The sequence below is a fragment of the Callithrix jacchus genome, chromosome 11 (genome assembly GCF_049354715.1).
Source record: "Callithrix jacchus isolate 240 chromosome 11, calJac240_pri, whole genome shotgun sequence".
In the NCBI taxonomy this organism is placed as follows: Eukaryota; Metazoa; Chordata; class Mammalia; order Primates; family Cebidae; genus Callithrix; species Callithrix jacchus.
Genome location: NC_133512.1, coordinates 109,738,098 through 109,753,595, shown reverse-complemented (window position 1 = coordinate 109,753,595; position 15,498 = coordinate 109,738,098). Strand labels below are relative to the sequence as shown.

Below are 15,498 nucleotides of genomic sequence, written 5' to 3'. Positions count from 1 at the left end.
GTGCCTGACATGCAATAAGTGCAGGTTGAATGAACTACACAAAATGATCTCCAAAGTTCCATAGAGTCACGTGATTATGTATGAAGTATTTGGGAGTTTACTTTTTGTGGCATTCACATTCATATTCAAATGAAATAAGCCAGCGTGTTCAATACTTACGACAACTTTCACATGTTTGGATAGATCTCTAGAACTTCTCTGTAGGAAGTCAGAAAAAGCTGCCTATAGCACAGGGAAATAAAGAAGAAATTCGTAATTACGTCTTTACACCAAATCCTTGCTTCCATAGTCTAGATTCCAATGATTCCAAAGTATGCAAAAATTCTAAACGAGTTCTCTTTCTGCAGAATCCAAAGTAAAGCAGGACAGTAGTTGTCAAGTTGAAATTGTTCTCTTTGTTTCCAAGCTATAATTCATGGTTCCACTATAAAATTTAAGAGCACAGAATGAGGGTGAAAGAGTAGGCAATTCTGAGGGTCATTTGAAGGTTTATTTTGACGACCTTTTCTGACCACTCTACCTGTGCATTAAGTCCTGACACAGTCTTTTCACTAAGATTCCTTATCTGACTTTCATAGGGCATGACCTCCGTACACTATATATGCAGCTTCCAAATGCCTTTTCTTTAAACTTCCCCATCCAGTGGCATAAACTAAAACTGTACTTTACGGATATTTTGGATGGCATTTACTTCCATGAATGTGCCTGAGAAACAAAAGCAGGAAAAAGAAGGTACCACCTTTAATCTCATGTATGCTTCCATGAAAAACATCCCATGTTCTGCTCATTTCTTATCCAAATGTCAATGTACACTCCCTGGTGAAAACTACATTCCTACCTAAGATTCTTCATACATCCTCAGTCTGCACAATGCCCCCATTTCTTACATTGGCTTCGATAATTGTTTTCCACATCACTCTTTAAATAGCATCCTCTCTTGTTCAACATGAAGCCCCAGGGCTTGCTTAAAAGCTCAAGATGAGCAACACCAACTCTCTTTCTGACAGCTAACTTAAGAAATACACCTCACTTTCGTTCTTAAGCCCAGACATTAAACAGTAACCATATATAGACATATATAAATGAGATGTATATGTTATGATTTCTAATGTAGTTTACAACTTTATTACTCACAGTGAATTAGCACTAAGTAATATGTAGTGATTATAAAATAAAATGTATACCTACCCCTGCATAGAACATTTTATTTCGAAAACGACTGTTGAATTTCTCTGGATTGGCTTCTGTGAAAGAGGAAAGGTAGTTTTGTTATGGAGACCTCATTAAAGGGAGTGACTTAGATTAGCATTCCTGCTTCCTCCCCAACTCCCTCCTATCCTACAGATCCAATAGATCCCATGGTGTGGTTATCATCTTTCCCCCAGTTCCAGGCCAGTTAGTACAGTGGCCCGGTGCTGCAGGGACAGTAAGCCCAGACTATAAATGCATAGCTCAAAACTAGCATCACTGACATTAACTGGGAGCTTGTTAAAAATGCAAATGATTAGGCCTTAGCCAGACCTACTGAATCAGAACGACTCAGTGTGGAGTCTACATATCTGTGGAGGGGCTCAACTAACTCTCCAGGTGATTCTCAAGCACATTAAAGCTTGAGGCACTCAGCCGGGCATGGTGGCTCATGCCTGTTATCCCAGCACTTTGGGAGGCCGAGGTGGGCAGATCATGAGGTCAAGAGGTGGAGACCATCCTGGCCAACGTGGTGAAACCCCATCTCTACCAAATATACAAAAATTAGCTGGGTGTGGTGGTGCGCACCTGTAGTCCCCGCTACTTGGGAGGCTGAGGCAGGAGAATCACTTGAACCTGGGAGGCGGAGGTTGCAGTGAGCTGAGATCATACCACTGCACTCCAGCCTGGTGACAGAGCAAGACTGTGTCTCAGACAAAACAAAAGACTGAAGCACTCTGGATGCTCTGTAAAAACTGGAGGGTTTGCAGGGATATTGGGCTGGGATAACAGGAAAATTAGGAGGGAGGTGGAGAAGTGATTATTTGACTTTCAGAGGGCATGACTTCCATAAACTAGGTATGCAGCTTCCAAATGTAATTAAACATGTTTTTGAGTTTGATTTGTGTTTGGAATAAAGTAGATATAAAAAACGGAATTAATGTCAGTTTAATTATTCCTTCTAAAAGAAATGCAATATATGCAGTTATGTTGAGAACTGTCCATTTGATGGGCTATATTTATATCTGTGCTAAAAAGTCTTTCCACAGTTACATTTTTAAAAATTCTTCTTTAATGAGATTTGCATTAATCGCCCATTTTTATGTAGATGTATTGGCATAATTCTCAACCTAAAAGTATATTTTCTTGGCTAATACCTCGTAGATTCTACTATCCAAGCTTATGTTTTCATAACACCTTTCACGAGCCTTTGCATTACCCTCCAGGTATTTTATGGCAAATGATACATGAAGCCGCAAACAGTGCTTGTGTTGGAAAACAGTTTAAAGTCTCGCTGTGAGTTTTCTTGGTTTGAAAACTGCTGCTCACTATCTACTGACAAAATAAGTAAGCTTGCCACAATTAAAACTGTGGTGTTGCTTATTCTGTTTTTTTCTTCTACAGCTTAAGATTTCTTGACTAACTAGGTATAAATATGGGAAAAATAGAAATGAACAGAAACAGTAAAAAAAAAAAAAAAAAAAACCTAGCCACTTAATTACATATTTCATAGACAAACATTTTTTAATTGAATGTAAAAGAAGCAGATTAACAGATACTGAACAGTCCATACCTCTTATCTAAGTGTATCAACAAAATCTGGTTTCAATATCTTATAGATATTTATTTTTTTTTACCATCTCTATCTCACCTGCACGGATATTATATCTATTATTCTTAATTACATAGTTTTTCCCTTATCGGCCCTTCAGTGGCTGATTTTCCTCAAAGGCTCTGATTTAAGTACAGGGAAAATGTTTATAATTCCATTTCATATTGCATCAAAACACAATAAGCCTTAGCAAAAAACTATACAAAGATTAGTGCTTGACATTGTTTAAACAATTGTTTTATAATCACACACATATAAATGTATATGTTCATACACAAAACAATTTGCTTATTCCACTCTAAAACAGTCCTACAGCTTAAAATAAAGAAAAAAAAAAAATCACTTTCCCAAAAAGACTTTTCTTCTAAGCCTGGTCTTTCCACGTAAGGGTCTCTTCCAGCTCCCTTCTCACTCCGATGCATAGAAACTTCATCACAGTACAAGGAAGTGACTCATTAGAAAAACTTCTGGATTCATTAAACTAAGTATGAGCCTCACTTGAATGAGCTCATTGTTGGTCACGTATTCATTTAGACCTCTTTTCATGACTATTTATGGAAATTCATGTATTAGTGATAATTGTGTTTCTTTACAAGTATTATTAAGAAGTTTTGTATGAGATTAAAAAAAATGGGGTAAGAAATGAAGTTTAAAATCCCCCATTTACTTCCCAAATTAACTCTCCTTCAATATAGGAAGGGTAACGGATCATAAATGGTGATCCTAAGGTAGGTTCCTCTAAATACTTAATATCCAAGAACTGTCTAGGGCAGGGAGGGGAAAGTGGTAGTGTTTCTGACTCAGGATATTTGAGGTCCTGTTAGCAATCATCCCTTCTAGCCGTGATTTTCTGGCTAATCAGAGAGGAATACCAAACTATGGCTTAATCTTCAACCACTATCGTTCTTGCTTGGCACAGAACTTGACCTTTGCGGAGCCGGTCCTCTCAAAACCTTGTGAAACCGGAAAGGTCAGAGTCTGCTGACATTGCTGAATCCAGTAACGAACTTTAAAGATTTGTTCTTTGCTTGTATTTTACATTCTAGTGGTTTTTAATCCTGTAGCACCACTCTTGACTTCCAGCTCATACGTGCATTATCAGAATCTTCATGTGTTATTTCCAGAATCTAAAAATGCGACTTCTAGCTTTTAGTACTCTGTTATTTCAAATGCTATGATTTAAAGCCACTTTCTTTCTTCCATAACCTGGAGGAAAAAAAGTAAAGTACTTCCTCATTTATGACTTTCATCTCACGAGTCTCTTACTAATCTACATCCTAGCATAGTTTTGGTTATATATAAATATATTCAGAAAGGAACTAGGTACAGATATAGATACAGGCATAGACATAGATATATAGTATAGCTATATCAATATGAGGAGAGTTGAGAGAGAGAGATAAAGACAGAAAGAGAGATCAGTTGGGAATACAAAACATAAGTCAAAACCCTAAACTTTCTCAGTTCTAAATTGCATGGAAAAATGTTGATGAAATTTTTAATAGCATATTATTATTTCATCTTCTTTCAAAAATTGTTTTGCTCCCCTAATCTTAACTCCATCTCTTTTAGTAACTGAAATCACAACACGGTTTCATTCACACCTCTGTATCATCCAGTGGGGATCCCTAGTACCTTCCTAATTAATCCCATCACCATTACATCCTGTTCTTTGAACCTAAACTACCTACAGCTCCTCTTTTCTTCTAAGATGCCCGCTGTTCCTTCTGTGCACACAGAGAGGAGTTTTTGTTTTCGCTACCATATTTCAATGGCTCTGGTTATGTAGTGTTGCACTTTCATCGTGTTTTGTGAAGCTAAAGAATTATCTTAGTGACTTCAGTAACAGTCTCTATCACTTCTTAGTAGTTTACTCACTTCCAAATTTTCAGTAGAACTTAAAGAATCCCGAGACCCAGAACACACATCTAGTCCTGTCCTTTACTATCTTTGGGACCCTGGACAACAAGGTCTCAGGGTCCCATTTGTAAGAAGTTCCTGTCCTGTCTAGTTCCCAGAGTCATCCTGAAGGTTAAAGTGAAACAACACTGAAAACACGTAAGTGATATACAAACAAAAGGGAACAAGCAAAACACCTGCTAGAAACTTCCTCCCTGGGAGATGGAAATGGGACGTTGTCCTCACCTCTGGATTCATGAAACTCCAGTGTGACATGAGCATCAAATCCGAGGCTGAAGTAGTTATTGAAAACATTCAGAGGGAGCTGCAATGATAAACAAAGATAGAAGCAAAACTGTGTGTGGCCAGGCAGAAAGAGAAGAATAAAACCTAAAGCCAGACCCTTAGCTCTAAGAAGGCCCTAGGAGACAGATCAGCCACGACTTCAAGTAGAGGATGCTTATGTAGAGAGAACAGGAAATTATTGGATTAATTCATTAGTGAAAGCTAAAATCAAGTAATTTTCTCAAGAATTATAAATACGACAAGAAATAAGAGCTATAAATACAAATTATTAAATAAGGACTATTATCATAGATGCTGTAATAATAGGAACTTGTTAAGCTGAGGGATATATATTTGCAATAGTTACAAAGAATAGTTCACTAAGCAAACTTAGAAAGTAAAATCAATTGTAAGGACAATGTCTAATCAACTTAATCAGTGGATGCACATTTTTTCAAGAATTTATATTCAGTAAACCAGTGTTGTAATGTAGAGTGAATATTTAACTTATTTACCTTATTTTCTCTCTCTATGCACACACACGCACACACACACACACACAGACTTTTTTTTTTTACAAAAGTCATAAAAAAAATAGGGCAATGTGACCCATTTGGTTATTGCTGGCCTAGAGGAGAAAAACAACAACAAAAATGCGTATTAGTACTATTCAAGTTCTCATTTCATCTATAAACCCTTACATCTTTACTATGACCATTCTGAAAACACAGACACACAGATGCACATGTAAGCTTTAACTTTCCTTCCTAGAGTCCTTTGGGTCTCCGGCTCTTACTGCTGCACGCTGAGTGAAAAGAACTCTGCAGCCTCAAATCCTGCATTAAAACTGCAAAACTAATGTGATTTTAAGCTTCAGTTCAATGTTAGAACAATTAGGAAAGCATGTGGAAAATGCAAGAACGGGAATGGCTGGTTCTCCCACTTTTCCTTCTGCAAATCAAGTGTCAGGTAAATATTAAAGTAAATAAAGATGGGAAATGTTTGCAGCTAATTAATTATCCAGTTTGTGTCCCAAATTGAACTGTACCTGTCTTCTCTGAAAGATAAGTGTTTTAACCCTCAAGATTTTATGGGTAAGTTTTTTACAGTATTTCATATGCCCCTTGATCAGCAAGATTTTCTGTTTCACTAGAGGAAGAACTTTCTTTCATTAAGGAAAAAAAATGAAATAAGAGAGAGATCAAGAGAGATATAAATGCAGAAAAAAGAAAATTGGATTGGCTTGGTCTCTAATGAAAGTTAGGAATGACTCCACCTGGAAGCTATCAATTCAAAGCCTATGTATTGATTCAGAGTCCAAGTGAGCCCTTAGGAATGGTCTCAACTAAAGGAAACCAGGGAGAGAAACTAAACACACAGAACAATGCCAAAATCATGTCTTACTCTTCAGGCTTCTTTTTTGAGAATATCCAGTTCCTGCACTTAAACAAAATACCAGCTCTTAGTAATGACAGCATGGGTTGGTGATCCTGCCAAAAGCACAGACATGTTCATCTCCTCTACCATTTATGTTCTTTTGGCCACAATTCTAACCCACGTCTTAACATCTAGTGATTGCTAAGAAGAACATCTGGTCATCATCACCTAAATCATATCCCAACTTAGTCTGTTTTTAAGTTATTTATATTTTCCAGGAAAACTTGCCCCAGTTTCCCATACATCTCTTTTTAAAACCCATTTTTAAAACCCCATTAATTATATGGATTGGTGTCCCCTGGCTACACCGAGAAGTCTTTCCATTTCTTAAGCTGTTGAGAAGAGAATTAAATATGGATTTCTATTGCACATCTAACCATTCCATGTTTAGTAGGAAAAGGAATTTTAAATATCCATACGGTACTCTTCTTTGTACTTTAGCTGTTTTCTATCCAATTTCTGTAAGTCAAATCCGTTATAAAAAAGCATCACATCTCAAGATGATACTTGTTGTTTAAACAACATTGTGACATTTAACTTGAATTCAGCTGAGCAATCATAATCTTATTGTAATCTACTGTAAATCTTATTAATTTTGGGATCATAGTTTAGGTGAAGAAATGATAAAGATGGAGTAAAACATGTTTCAATCTGATTTAGCCAAGTAAAAAACTTGAACATCTATTAAATTATAATATATGTAATTAAATTGCTCAGGATCATGATGCTGAGTTGATGGGTGTTGGTTTGATCTAAATCTAAAATGATATGGGGTTTAATCTGTTATACGCTTGAAACATCCATGAAATCTTAGCTTCAATAAATGGCATGGTTCACTATCATAGGGATACTGTTTAAAGTACAGATGCCCGGGCCTTAACTTCATTTATTTAATCAGAATCTCTGAGGACTGGGCCTTGTAATCTGCACTTTAACAAACATCTGGAGATTCTTTTTTTTTTTTTTTTTTTAAGAGTAGTCAAATGCAGTAGTGAGAAGGGAGAAAAGAGTAAAACAAGGAGTTTGATCTATAATTGACTGAAGAATTCCTTGACATAACTCACTACCTTTGGACCATCCTCATGTTTTTTTTTTTTTTTTTGAAAGAAAGAAAAAAAGGAGTGAAGGAGAGGAAGAAAGAGGAAGAAAAAGAGGGAGAGAAAACAGGAATGTAACTTTATTCTAAAAATGGGTATTAATAATGGCCGATCAATATTTTGTGTATTTAAGGTGGAGAATGTATATTTTGTGTATTTAAAATGGAGAGCTCTATAAATATTTATTGAGTTTACTTGTTCCGGATCTGAGTTCAAGTCCTGGTTGTCCTTATTAATTTTCTGTCTCGTTGAGTCTAAATCTCTTTATGGGTCTTATGTATCTGGGTGTAAGGATCGTTAGCTCTTATTGTTGCATTGATCCTTTTACCACTATATCTTTGTTGCTTTGAAATCTATTTTATCAGATGCGAGAATTGCAACTCCTACTTTTATTTATTTATTTTTTGCTCTCCATTTGGTTGGTAAATCTTTCTCCATCCCTTTGTTTTAAGTCTTTGTGTATCTTTGGATGTGAAATGGGTCTGGATGTAGCATATTGTTAGGTTTTGGCTGTATCTTTTGATTGGGGGATTTAGTCGACTTAAATTTAGGGTTACTACCATTTGATGTTAACTGGGTATTTTATCCATTCGTTGATGTAAATTCTTCTTTATGTTAATGCTCTTTACTTTTTGGTATATTTTTAGAAAGGTTGTTCCTTTCTATATATAATTCTTCTTTCAAAAGCTCTTGTAAAGCCGGCCTGGTGGTAAAAAAATCTCTGAGTACATCTGGAGATTCTTACACATACAGAGTTTGAAAATTCAATCATAGAAGGAAGGTGGAAAGTAATATGAGGGAGGTGACTACTCAGCAGCCTACCAAATTTATCTGAAATTGAGGCCACAACTTAGAACCAAAGGATCGACTGAAGATTCACAGTACTCATTACAACTATTAATATATCTTGGTTTGCTTTTCAGTGAAATAAAAGCTCAATCACTAAAAGAAAACACAAAGTCCAGACATGAAGATGGCAACAGTAAACACTGGAGATTACTAGAGTGGGGAGGGAAGGAGAGGGGCAAGGACTGAAAACCTATGGTTACTATGCTCACTATCCGGGTAATGGGATCAGTCATATCCCAAACCTCAGAATCATGTAATATATCCATAAAACAAACTTGCACATGTGCAGCTTTAATCTAAAATAAAAGCGAAAATTATTTTTTAAATAACATGAAGTCAAACACATTCATAGGTATCTTCAAGTCCCACCCAAGTGATAAAATTGGCATAGTTAATACCTCCTAAGATATATTTTATATCCATCTAGAAATCTCAGGAGGTTGTATTTCTACTGAAAGAACAAGTGCCCAATGCTTCCAAATATATGCATTTTTTCAACTTCTTATAGGTTATTTGCTATTAACTCAAGTGATTAAAACTGAATACATGCCTTTCTAGTGTAGAAGTTGAAGACAGAGAAGACCTCCCTGAGCTCTGGAAGCAGGTATGAAATCTAGATCTTTAGAGGTCTATGGGCAGAATCATTAGGTGGTATTATTACCACCTAATGGTTGATGGCACTAGTAGCCATCAACTCAAACACAATCACATTATCTCAGAGGAATTCATCAGCACATGACTCTCCAGCCAGGAATTTATTTTCTGTAGCTCAGGCAGATGCTCCAGGGTTCCTTCCTGCAGAACAAAAAACTCTCTAACCTTACATACGCCATCTTCAAGTTCTTCTGGAGGCAAGTCAGGATTTCTTTCCACATGGAGGTTCCAGCGATCTAGCTGTACGATCGTCCCATCTTCCACTTGGCACAGGATCTTAGAAACAGGTTCATCAGTGTAGCCCTGAGGAATCAGAGAACATATTCATTGCTGTCTGAAGAGGAGGACAGCAAAGCCAATGCTATTTTATGCAAGGAAGAGCCCTGCTGCTATATTCTTTTAATTTGTAATTAGCAAGGTTTGGAGAGCAAATTATTTACCTTGAGGTACTTAGAATTTGAGACAATACTGTGAGTAAGATATACAGAAACACTAGCTCTGGCTGGTTTGAGCTGAGGAATATTTTTTGTCAGCAGTAAGAACCAATCGTCACGGGTATGCATTAAGGACCATATGGGGGGCTGGATGGCTGCTTTTATCAGAGTGAAAAACAGGACTCCCCACTACTCTCACTAGAGGAGCCTGCAGGAAACACAGAACAAATGTGTCTGGAAAGGCAGGGAAAGAATCAAGGAGGGATGGGATTGACAATGCTGTGCTATTAACATTCCCTCTCAATCACCTCTCCCAGACCTGGTTAGAGGACACCATTCTTCCCGTGATCTAAGGCAAGACTCCCTGAGGAATGGCCCTGTTAGGGAGCTACTTATTCCTTGAGGATCCATTATGACAGCAGGATAGACTGTCCTCAATAGGATATTCAAGGCACTGATTTGGACGGTAGAAGTTAACACTGACATAACCTTAGTTGCCCCATGTAAATACATTTTTTATTTCTACACTGACTACTTAAAAAAAAAAAGACCTGTGGAAGGTTAATTTGTCCAAGGGTCAACTAATATCTGCTAAACATCTGAATATAATTTTCACAGAGTCAAGCCCAGGTAATGCTCTCATATGAGCAGATAAAAAGTTGGTGGGGCTGTATCTGTGTATGTATGTTACACAATGCATCTATATATATTGGGCCTCCTTTCTATCTTAGTACTATAAAATACATAAGTAAATAAATGGCTGGTTAGTGACAACAGCTTGCCTGAAGTTGTCTTCATTGTGGAAAGGACAGATAAGTATGTACACAGCCAAAGTTCTGCTGATACTAATTAAAAAAAAAAAAAGATGCTCAAAAAAAGTTATAACTCTCCGAAACAAGGCATGTAAAGTTGAACCAGATTTGCTATCCTAGCTGGGGCTGAGAGGCTGGATTAACTGAAGTCTGTATGATCCTTTTACGTGCAGACTTGAGGCCAAACTCACCCACTGTCTTTTGGTGGATACCTGAAAAAGCTTCAAGCCTGTGTACTAACCACTCTACTTCTCTCATACTAAGCTTTCCTTTCCATTCTAGCTGATTATAAGTTCAAACTAAAGAGGCTACCAGATCAAACAAGGGCTCAAGGACACTTTAATTCTCAGCTCTAGCTTATCCTTGGACAGCAGCAGCAGTACACCCATTTCCATTAGAACATCAGTGGATATGAAACTCGGTTTGTTGTTGGATGATATGGGCAGCCCCTGAGAACAGTTCTTACCCCTCCCCAGTTGAGAGTTCGAGCCAGGTCATTCCCAGTCCCTAGAGGAAGGACCCCCACAGGAGGCTGAGGACTCAGCTGCAGTTCATCCAGGATGGAAAGGATCCAGCCCACCTACAGGCGTATCGGGGGCCAGAAGAGATATAAGAAAGATAAATAAGTTACAAAGAAAACAAGGGCTAAACAGAATGGTTTTATTTTTCTTTAAAACATATATGTTTTAATTCAGTGAGTACGGAACAGAAAGGCCACTTATCACAGGCAGTTTCAAAATGATTAAAGGAAAAAGAACCATTTTGCATATGCTCTATCATACAAGTAAAACAAAACCCATTCATCTGTGTGTTTAACTAGAAACACGCTTGTAAGTTTCTCAGAGTTTAAGACTTTGGTAGTATAACAGGGTACAGGAGGGAACATAAGACTCAGAATCAGACTGAATTTCAGTTCTGACTCATACAGGCTGCATAACCTTGATTTGACCTCACTGAGACTCATTTACTTGATTTTTCAAAGGGGGGATAATAATACGTACCTCACATGATTGTTTACTAATTAAACTAAAATGTACATCAAGCACCTAACATGGTACATGGCCCATGTAAATACTTATTAAGTGGTTGCTCTCTGTAGTATGATCTTGGAAATTAATAGTGCTTTCCTAAATATCCCTCTATTTTCCTTCATGAAACATTAAGAAAACATAATTATGGACAGACTCAGTACCTATGATAAGTTTAGGCAGGAAATTGATACTTACATACTAGAATCATATTCCTGTTTAATCTTTTTCTAAGATAAATAATACTTTGGGTTTAGTCTTATGGCTAATTAGAAAAATTGACAAAACTTGGAAATGGCAAAAAGAAATCTGAATGTCCTTATAATGTCATACTAAAATAGTGCTTCACAGGCCTATCTAAGAATTTTCTAACTGTAGGTTAACATAGATTTCTGCCCTGTAGAGAGACTAATGTCAAGAAGAAATTATTGCTTTAAAGGTTATAGCTTTCATTCTCTCATAGGACATTATCACTTTTGTCTCAAATTTAGAAAAATTATTTTGATATGAAGTACATAATTCTTTTCCACTAGTTCTGATAAATCAGCTTTACTATCTAACAGGTTCCCTCATTAAAAAGCTAAGCAAATTTTTTGACAGGTATTCATTCTATATTTGTATGAGTCATGCTTCTTGAAAACACTAGAGCATTCATTTATCGGACACTACTTCATATAAAACCCAGAACTAAGCCATTGAAATAAAGAGATAAATGAGCTAGGCTATGACAGATAAGGCAGAAAAGTTGCTCTCGAAGAGTTCACAGTAACACGGAGATGGACATACTGATGCCTTGCTGTGTGCCATGCCTGAGGAAAGTCCTTTTTTTTTTTTTTTTTTTTTTGAGATGGAATTTCGCTGTTGTTACCCAGACTGGAGTGCAATGGCACAATCTCGGCTAACTGCAACCTCTGCCTTCTGGGTTCAAGCCATTCTCCTGCCTCAGCCTCCCGAGTAGCTGGAATTCAGGCACGCCCCACCATGCCCAGCTAATTTTTGTGTTTTTAGTAGAGACGGGGTTTCATCTTGTTGACCAGGATGGTCTCGATCTCTTGACCTTGTGATCCACCCGCCTCAGCCTCCCAAAGTGCTGGGATTATAGGCGTGAGCCACCACGCCTGGCGGAAAGTCCTTTAATGAATTATTAAACTTTAAAATATTCTCTGTAAGATAGATATTAATGTAATTTTCATTTCTATCTTATAACTAAGGAAACAGAGAATTGGAAGGGTAAGTGACCTCATTAGTATCACATGGCTGACAGGGTAGAGATGGCATTCCAAAAGTAGGAGCACCTAACACCAGTGGCCAACCCCTTAACTGTTAAGGTATAGGGAGCCTTTACATAAAGAATTCAACCCCCTTCTGGATATGGTCAGACCCTCCTGGAAGCAGCAGCATGTGATTTTTTGGAATCTGTGGAGATGAAGAAACCTTAAACATTGCTTAATCGAATTCAGTGAGCTTGCAAATTAATAAACTGAGACGCAAAAAAATCATGTAATTTTCTCAAGACTAAATGATTGAAAGTGTCAGACTCAAGGTAATGTTGGTTCTTCTGACTTCCATCTAAAATTCTTTCTCCTCCACAAAGATGACTTCCCAGGATGTAAAACTTGCTTGTCTACCAATTACGTCTAACATTGTGTTTACCTTCTAAAAAGGCACATCACACAGTTCACCCAACGTGATAACTAAAAAGCCAGACTTATAAATGTCAACAGTCTGTCCATTTCCCTAACCTGGGGAACTTACTCCTAGACAGAGCCTTAGATTCTGACCCAGAGCTTCTTTAGTCTCTTCTTTTATGTGCAATACCAACAAAGCTGGCTACCAAAGTCAAAACAAAAATGCCTGATGCTGAATTAGTTCTCATGTTTGGGTTTGACATTGCTTCTGTACTGCTAAAAGCACAAATTAAACCCAGTAAAAGTAGATTGTTCTAATAAACTGCAAGAAGGGGTCTTAAAGGCCATAAAAAGGAAATAAACACTCAGAAAAAAAGCCCAACCATCTGGGATCACCAACTACAGACACAACAGCCCTGAATAGAGTCAGACTCACAGACCCGCAAAAGAACATAGCAGAAATCCAATTCACCACCCCATCCAAAGAAAGAAGAAGGCATTCTCTTTAAAACTTCTCTAAGAGATGATCATTCAACCTCTCCTTTATGATTTGTACTCAAAAGTCAGCCCATTTTCTTTCAGGTAGATTTAAATTAGACATTTTTCTTATGCTTGTTTGAAATAGGTCTTTCTTTTCTGGGTAAAGAAAATGCTATGATTTTACACTTTCAATATCCCATTTCACTCAGACACAGCAATGATAGAAAAGGGAAAAAAAAATAAAGAAAGAAAGCTTCATGGGCCAGAAATAAATACATAGTGGCAGAGCTGGGGTAAAGGCTTGCATCAGCTTGGCTCCTGGTCTTGCGAATAGCAGAGGAAGCTGGGATTTTGGCTTCTGCCTGATCAGCAGCTGTCCTGGAGTGAGGCTGCCTCTTAGTGGGGAGGAAGAGAGGAAGGCAGAATGTGAAAAACAGTCTGATGTTATGACCCACAGAAAGGTGAGACCTGCTAGAGCTAAAAGCAGCCCAGAAAGCCTCACTCTGATAAGTGCTTGACCTGACTTCCTACAAGCCCACTGACACACCCCTGTCATCTCCCCAGGATGGAACCATAGGAATCCACGGAAAAACCCAGCTCTCGTCTGAAAGTCTTATAAACATTCAATATTACTAGAAACCAAAGTGATACAGAGAAAAGTAAAAATCAAATAAAACAACCTTCTGTGAAGATGAACTAGCAAAGAAATAATTCCACATCACAGGAGGAATGCTAATACCAAGATGGATGGAACATTAGGGGGTTAATTTACTGCCCACGGAACACAAACTATTTCCAAATGACTTTGAAGTACGTGACGTACCCCACAACTTCTATGAATCGATACTGTGGTTTCCTGGGGGCTTTTTTGGTTTTTTTCTTTATTTGTTTTTTTAGATTTTGGTTTTGTTTTGAGACAGAATCTCACTCTGTTGCCCAGTCTGGAGTGGCACAATCTCAGCTCACTGCAGTCTCTGCCTCCTGGGCTCAAGTGATTCTCTAGCCTCAGCCCCTGCAAGCAGCTGAGACTAGAGGTGCAAATCACCACACCTGGTGAATTTTTTTTTTGTAGAGACGGGGTTTTGCCATGTTGCCCAGGCTGGTCTCAAGCTTCTGAGCTCAAAGTGATCCATCCGCCAAAGTGCTGGGATTACAGGCATGATCCACCACGCGCAGCCGATGCTGTGTCTTCTAACTGCCCTCCTTCAGATCTTCTAGGCTACGTTCCTATTGGTTTTCTCAGAGAAGATGGTCAGGAGTTTTCATGATACTGAGCTATGATTCCTCACAAAGGCAGAGCCCACAGGGCCCTTGGATTCCTCACCATCTCTTCTCCTTTTACCCTTGGTCTCTGCAGAACAGGACAAGTACAGAGGGTGTGAATGTAAAGGTGCTTCCCCTCTCATCAACCAATTTGCTTTATGAACTGGATAAATAAATTGTCTCCTTTCTTCTGTAGCCAAATGATCAAATATGTCATTGTCTCCTGAAGACAAGCAGAAAATCTTGCATTTCATCATTCCACCACTTTCGGAATCATCAAAGGCCTCCTGCCTTTCACAGAACAGATTTTGTTTTGTCTTGAAATTCTCCCACAGACAACCAACATTGGGCTAATAGTTCTCTGAGGGAGGTGGGTCTGTATCGCTCCTCCATAGCTCCTGAAGAGTTTTTCTCAGCCAGCAGCTCTATCAGCACTCCCCAACAGCCAGTGTCCCCGGAAGACAGCACAGTGCAGAAGTGTGCGGCACCAACCGAGCGGCAGGGAGCTCAGCTCCTCCACTCACTGGCTGGTTGAGTTTAGGTAAGTCACTTAATCTCTCTAAGCTCCCCTCACATCTGTAAAGCAAAAGTAATAATAATGCCTCTCTTCCAGAGTTGTTGCATCAACTAACATGTAGACATTGCTTAGCTAGGGCCTGACAAACAGCAAATGCTAAACTAACATTAGCTACTGTGACTCAGCTAGAATTTTCCTCCTCTTTTCTCACTTCATCCATAAAGGCCCAGTTTCCTAGAAGCAAAATGTCTTCTTCCCATTTCTCCACTTTAAGTTGAGCCCTGAGTTTGCAAATCAGTCCCACCTTTGGCCATC

The 15,498-nt window shown here is 38.2% G+C and overlaps 1 protein-coding gene across 17 annotated transcripts in view; it reads right to left on the bottom strand.

The window, feature by feature from the left end:
* Positions 1 to 15,498, bottom strand: part of DGKI (diacylglycerol kinase iota) — a 448,494-nt gene that overhangs the window by 180,826 nt on the left and 252,170 nt on the right. For all 17 annotated transcript variants that reach the window (XM_035254659.3, XM_035254662.3, XM_035254663.3 and 14 more), the window contains 5 exons: positions 10,734 to 10,847; positions 9,187 to 9,324; positions 4,946 to 5,024; positions 1,189 to 1,244; positions 160 to 222 (listed from right to left, as the gene is read on the bottom strand). In XM_035254659.3, coding sequence (XP_035110550.1) covers positions 160 to 222; positions 1,189 to 1,244; positions 4,946 to 5,024; positions 9,187 to 9,324; positions 10,734 to 10,847 — 450 coding nt within the window. The remainder of the gene's footprint in view (positions 1 to 159; positions 223 to 1,188; positions 1,245 to 4,945; positions 5,025 to 9,186; positions 9,325 to 10,733; positions 10,848 to 15,498) is intronic.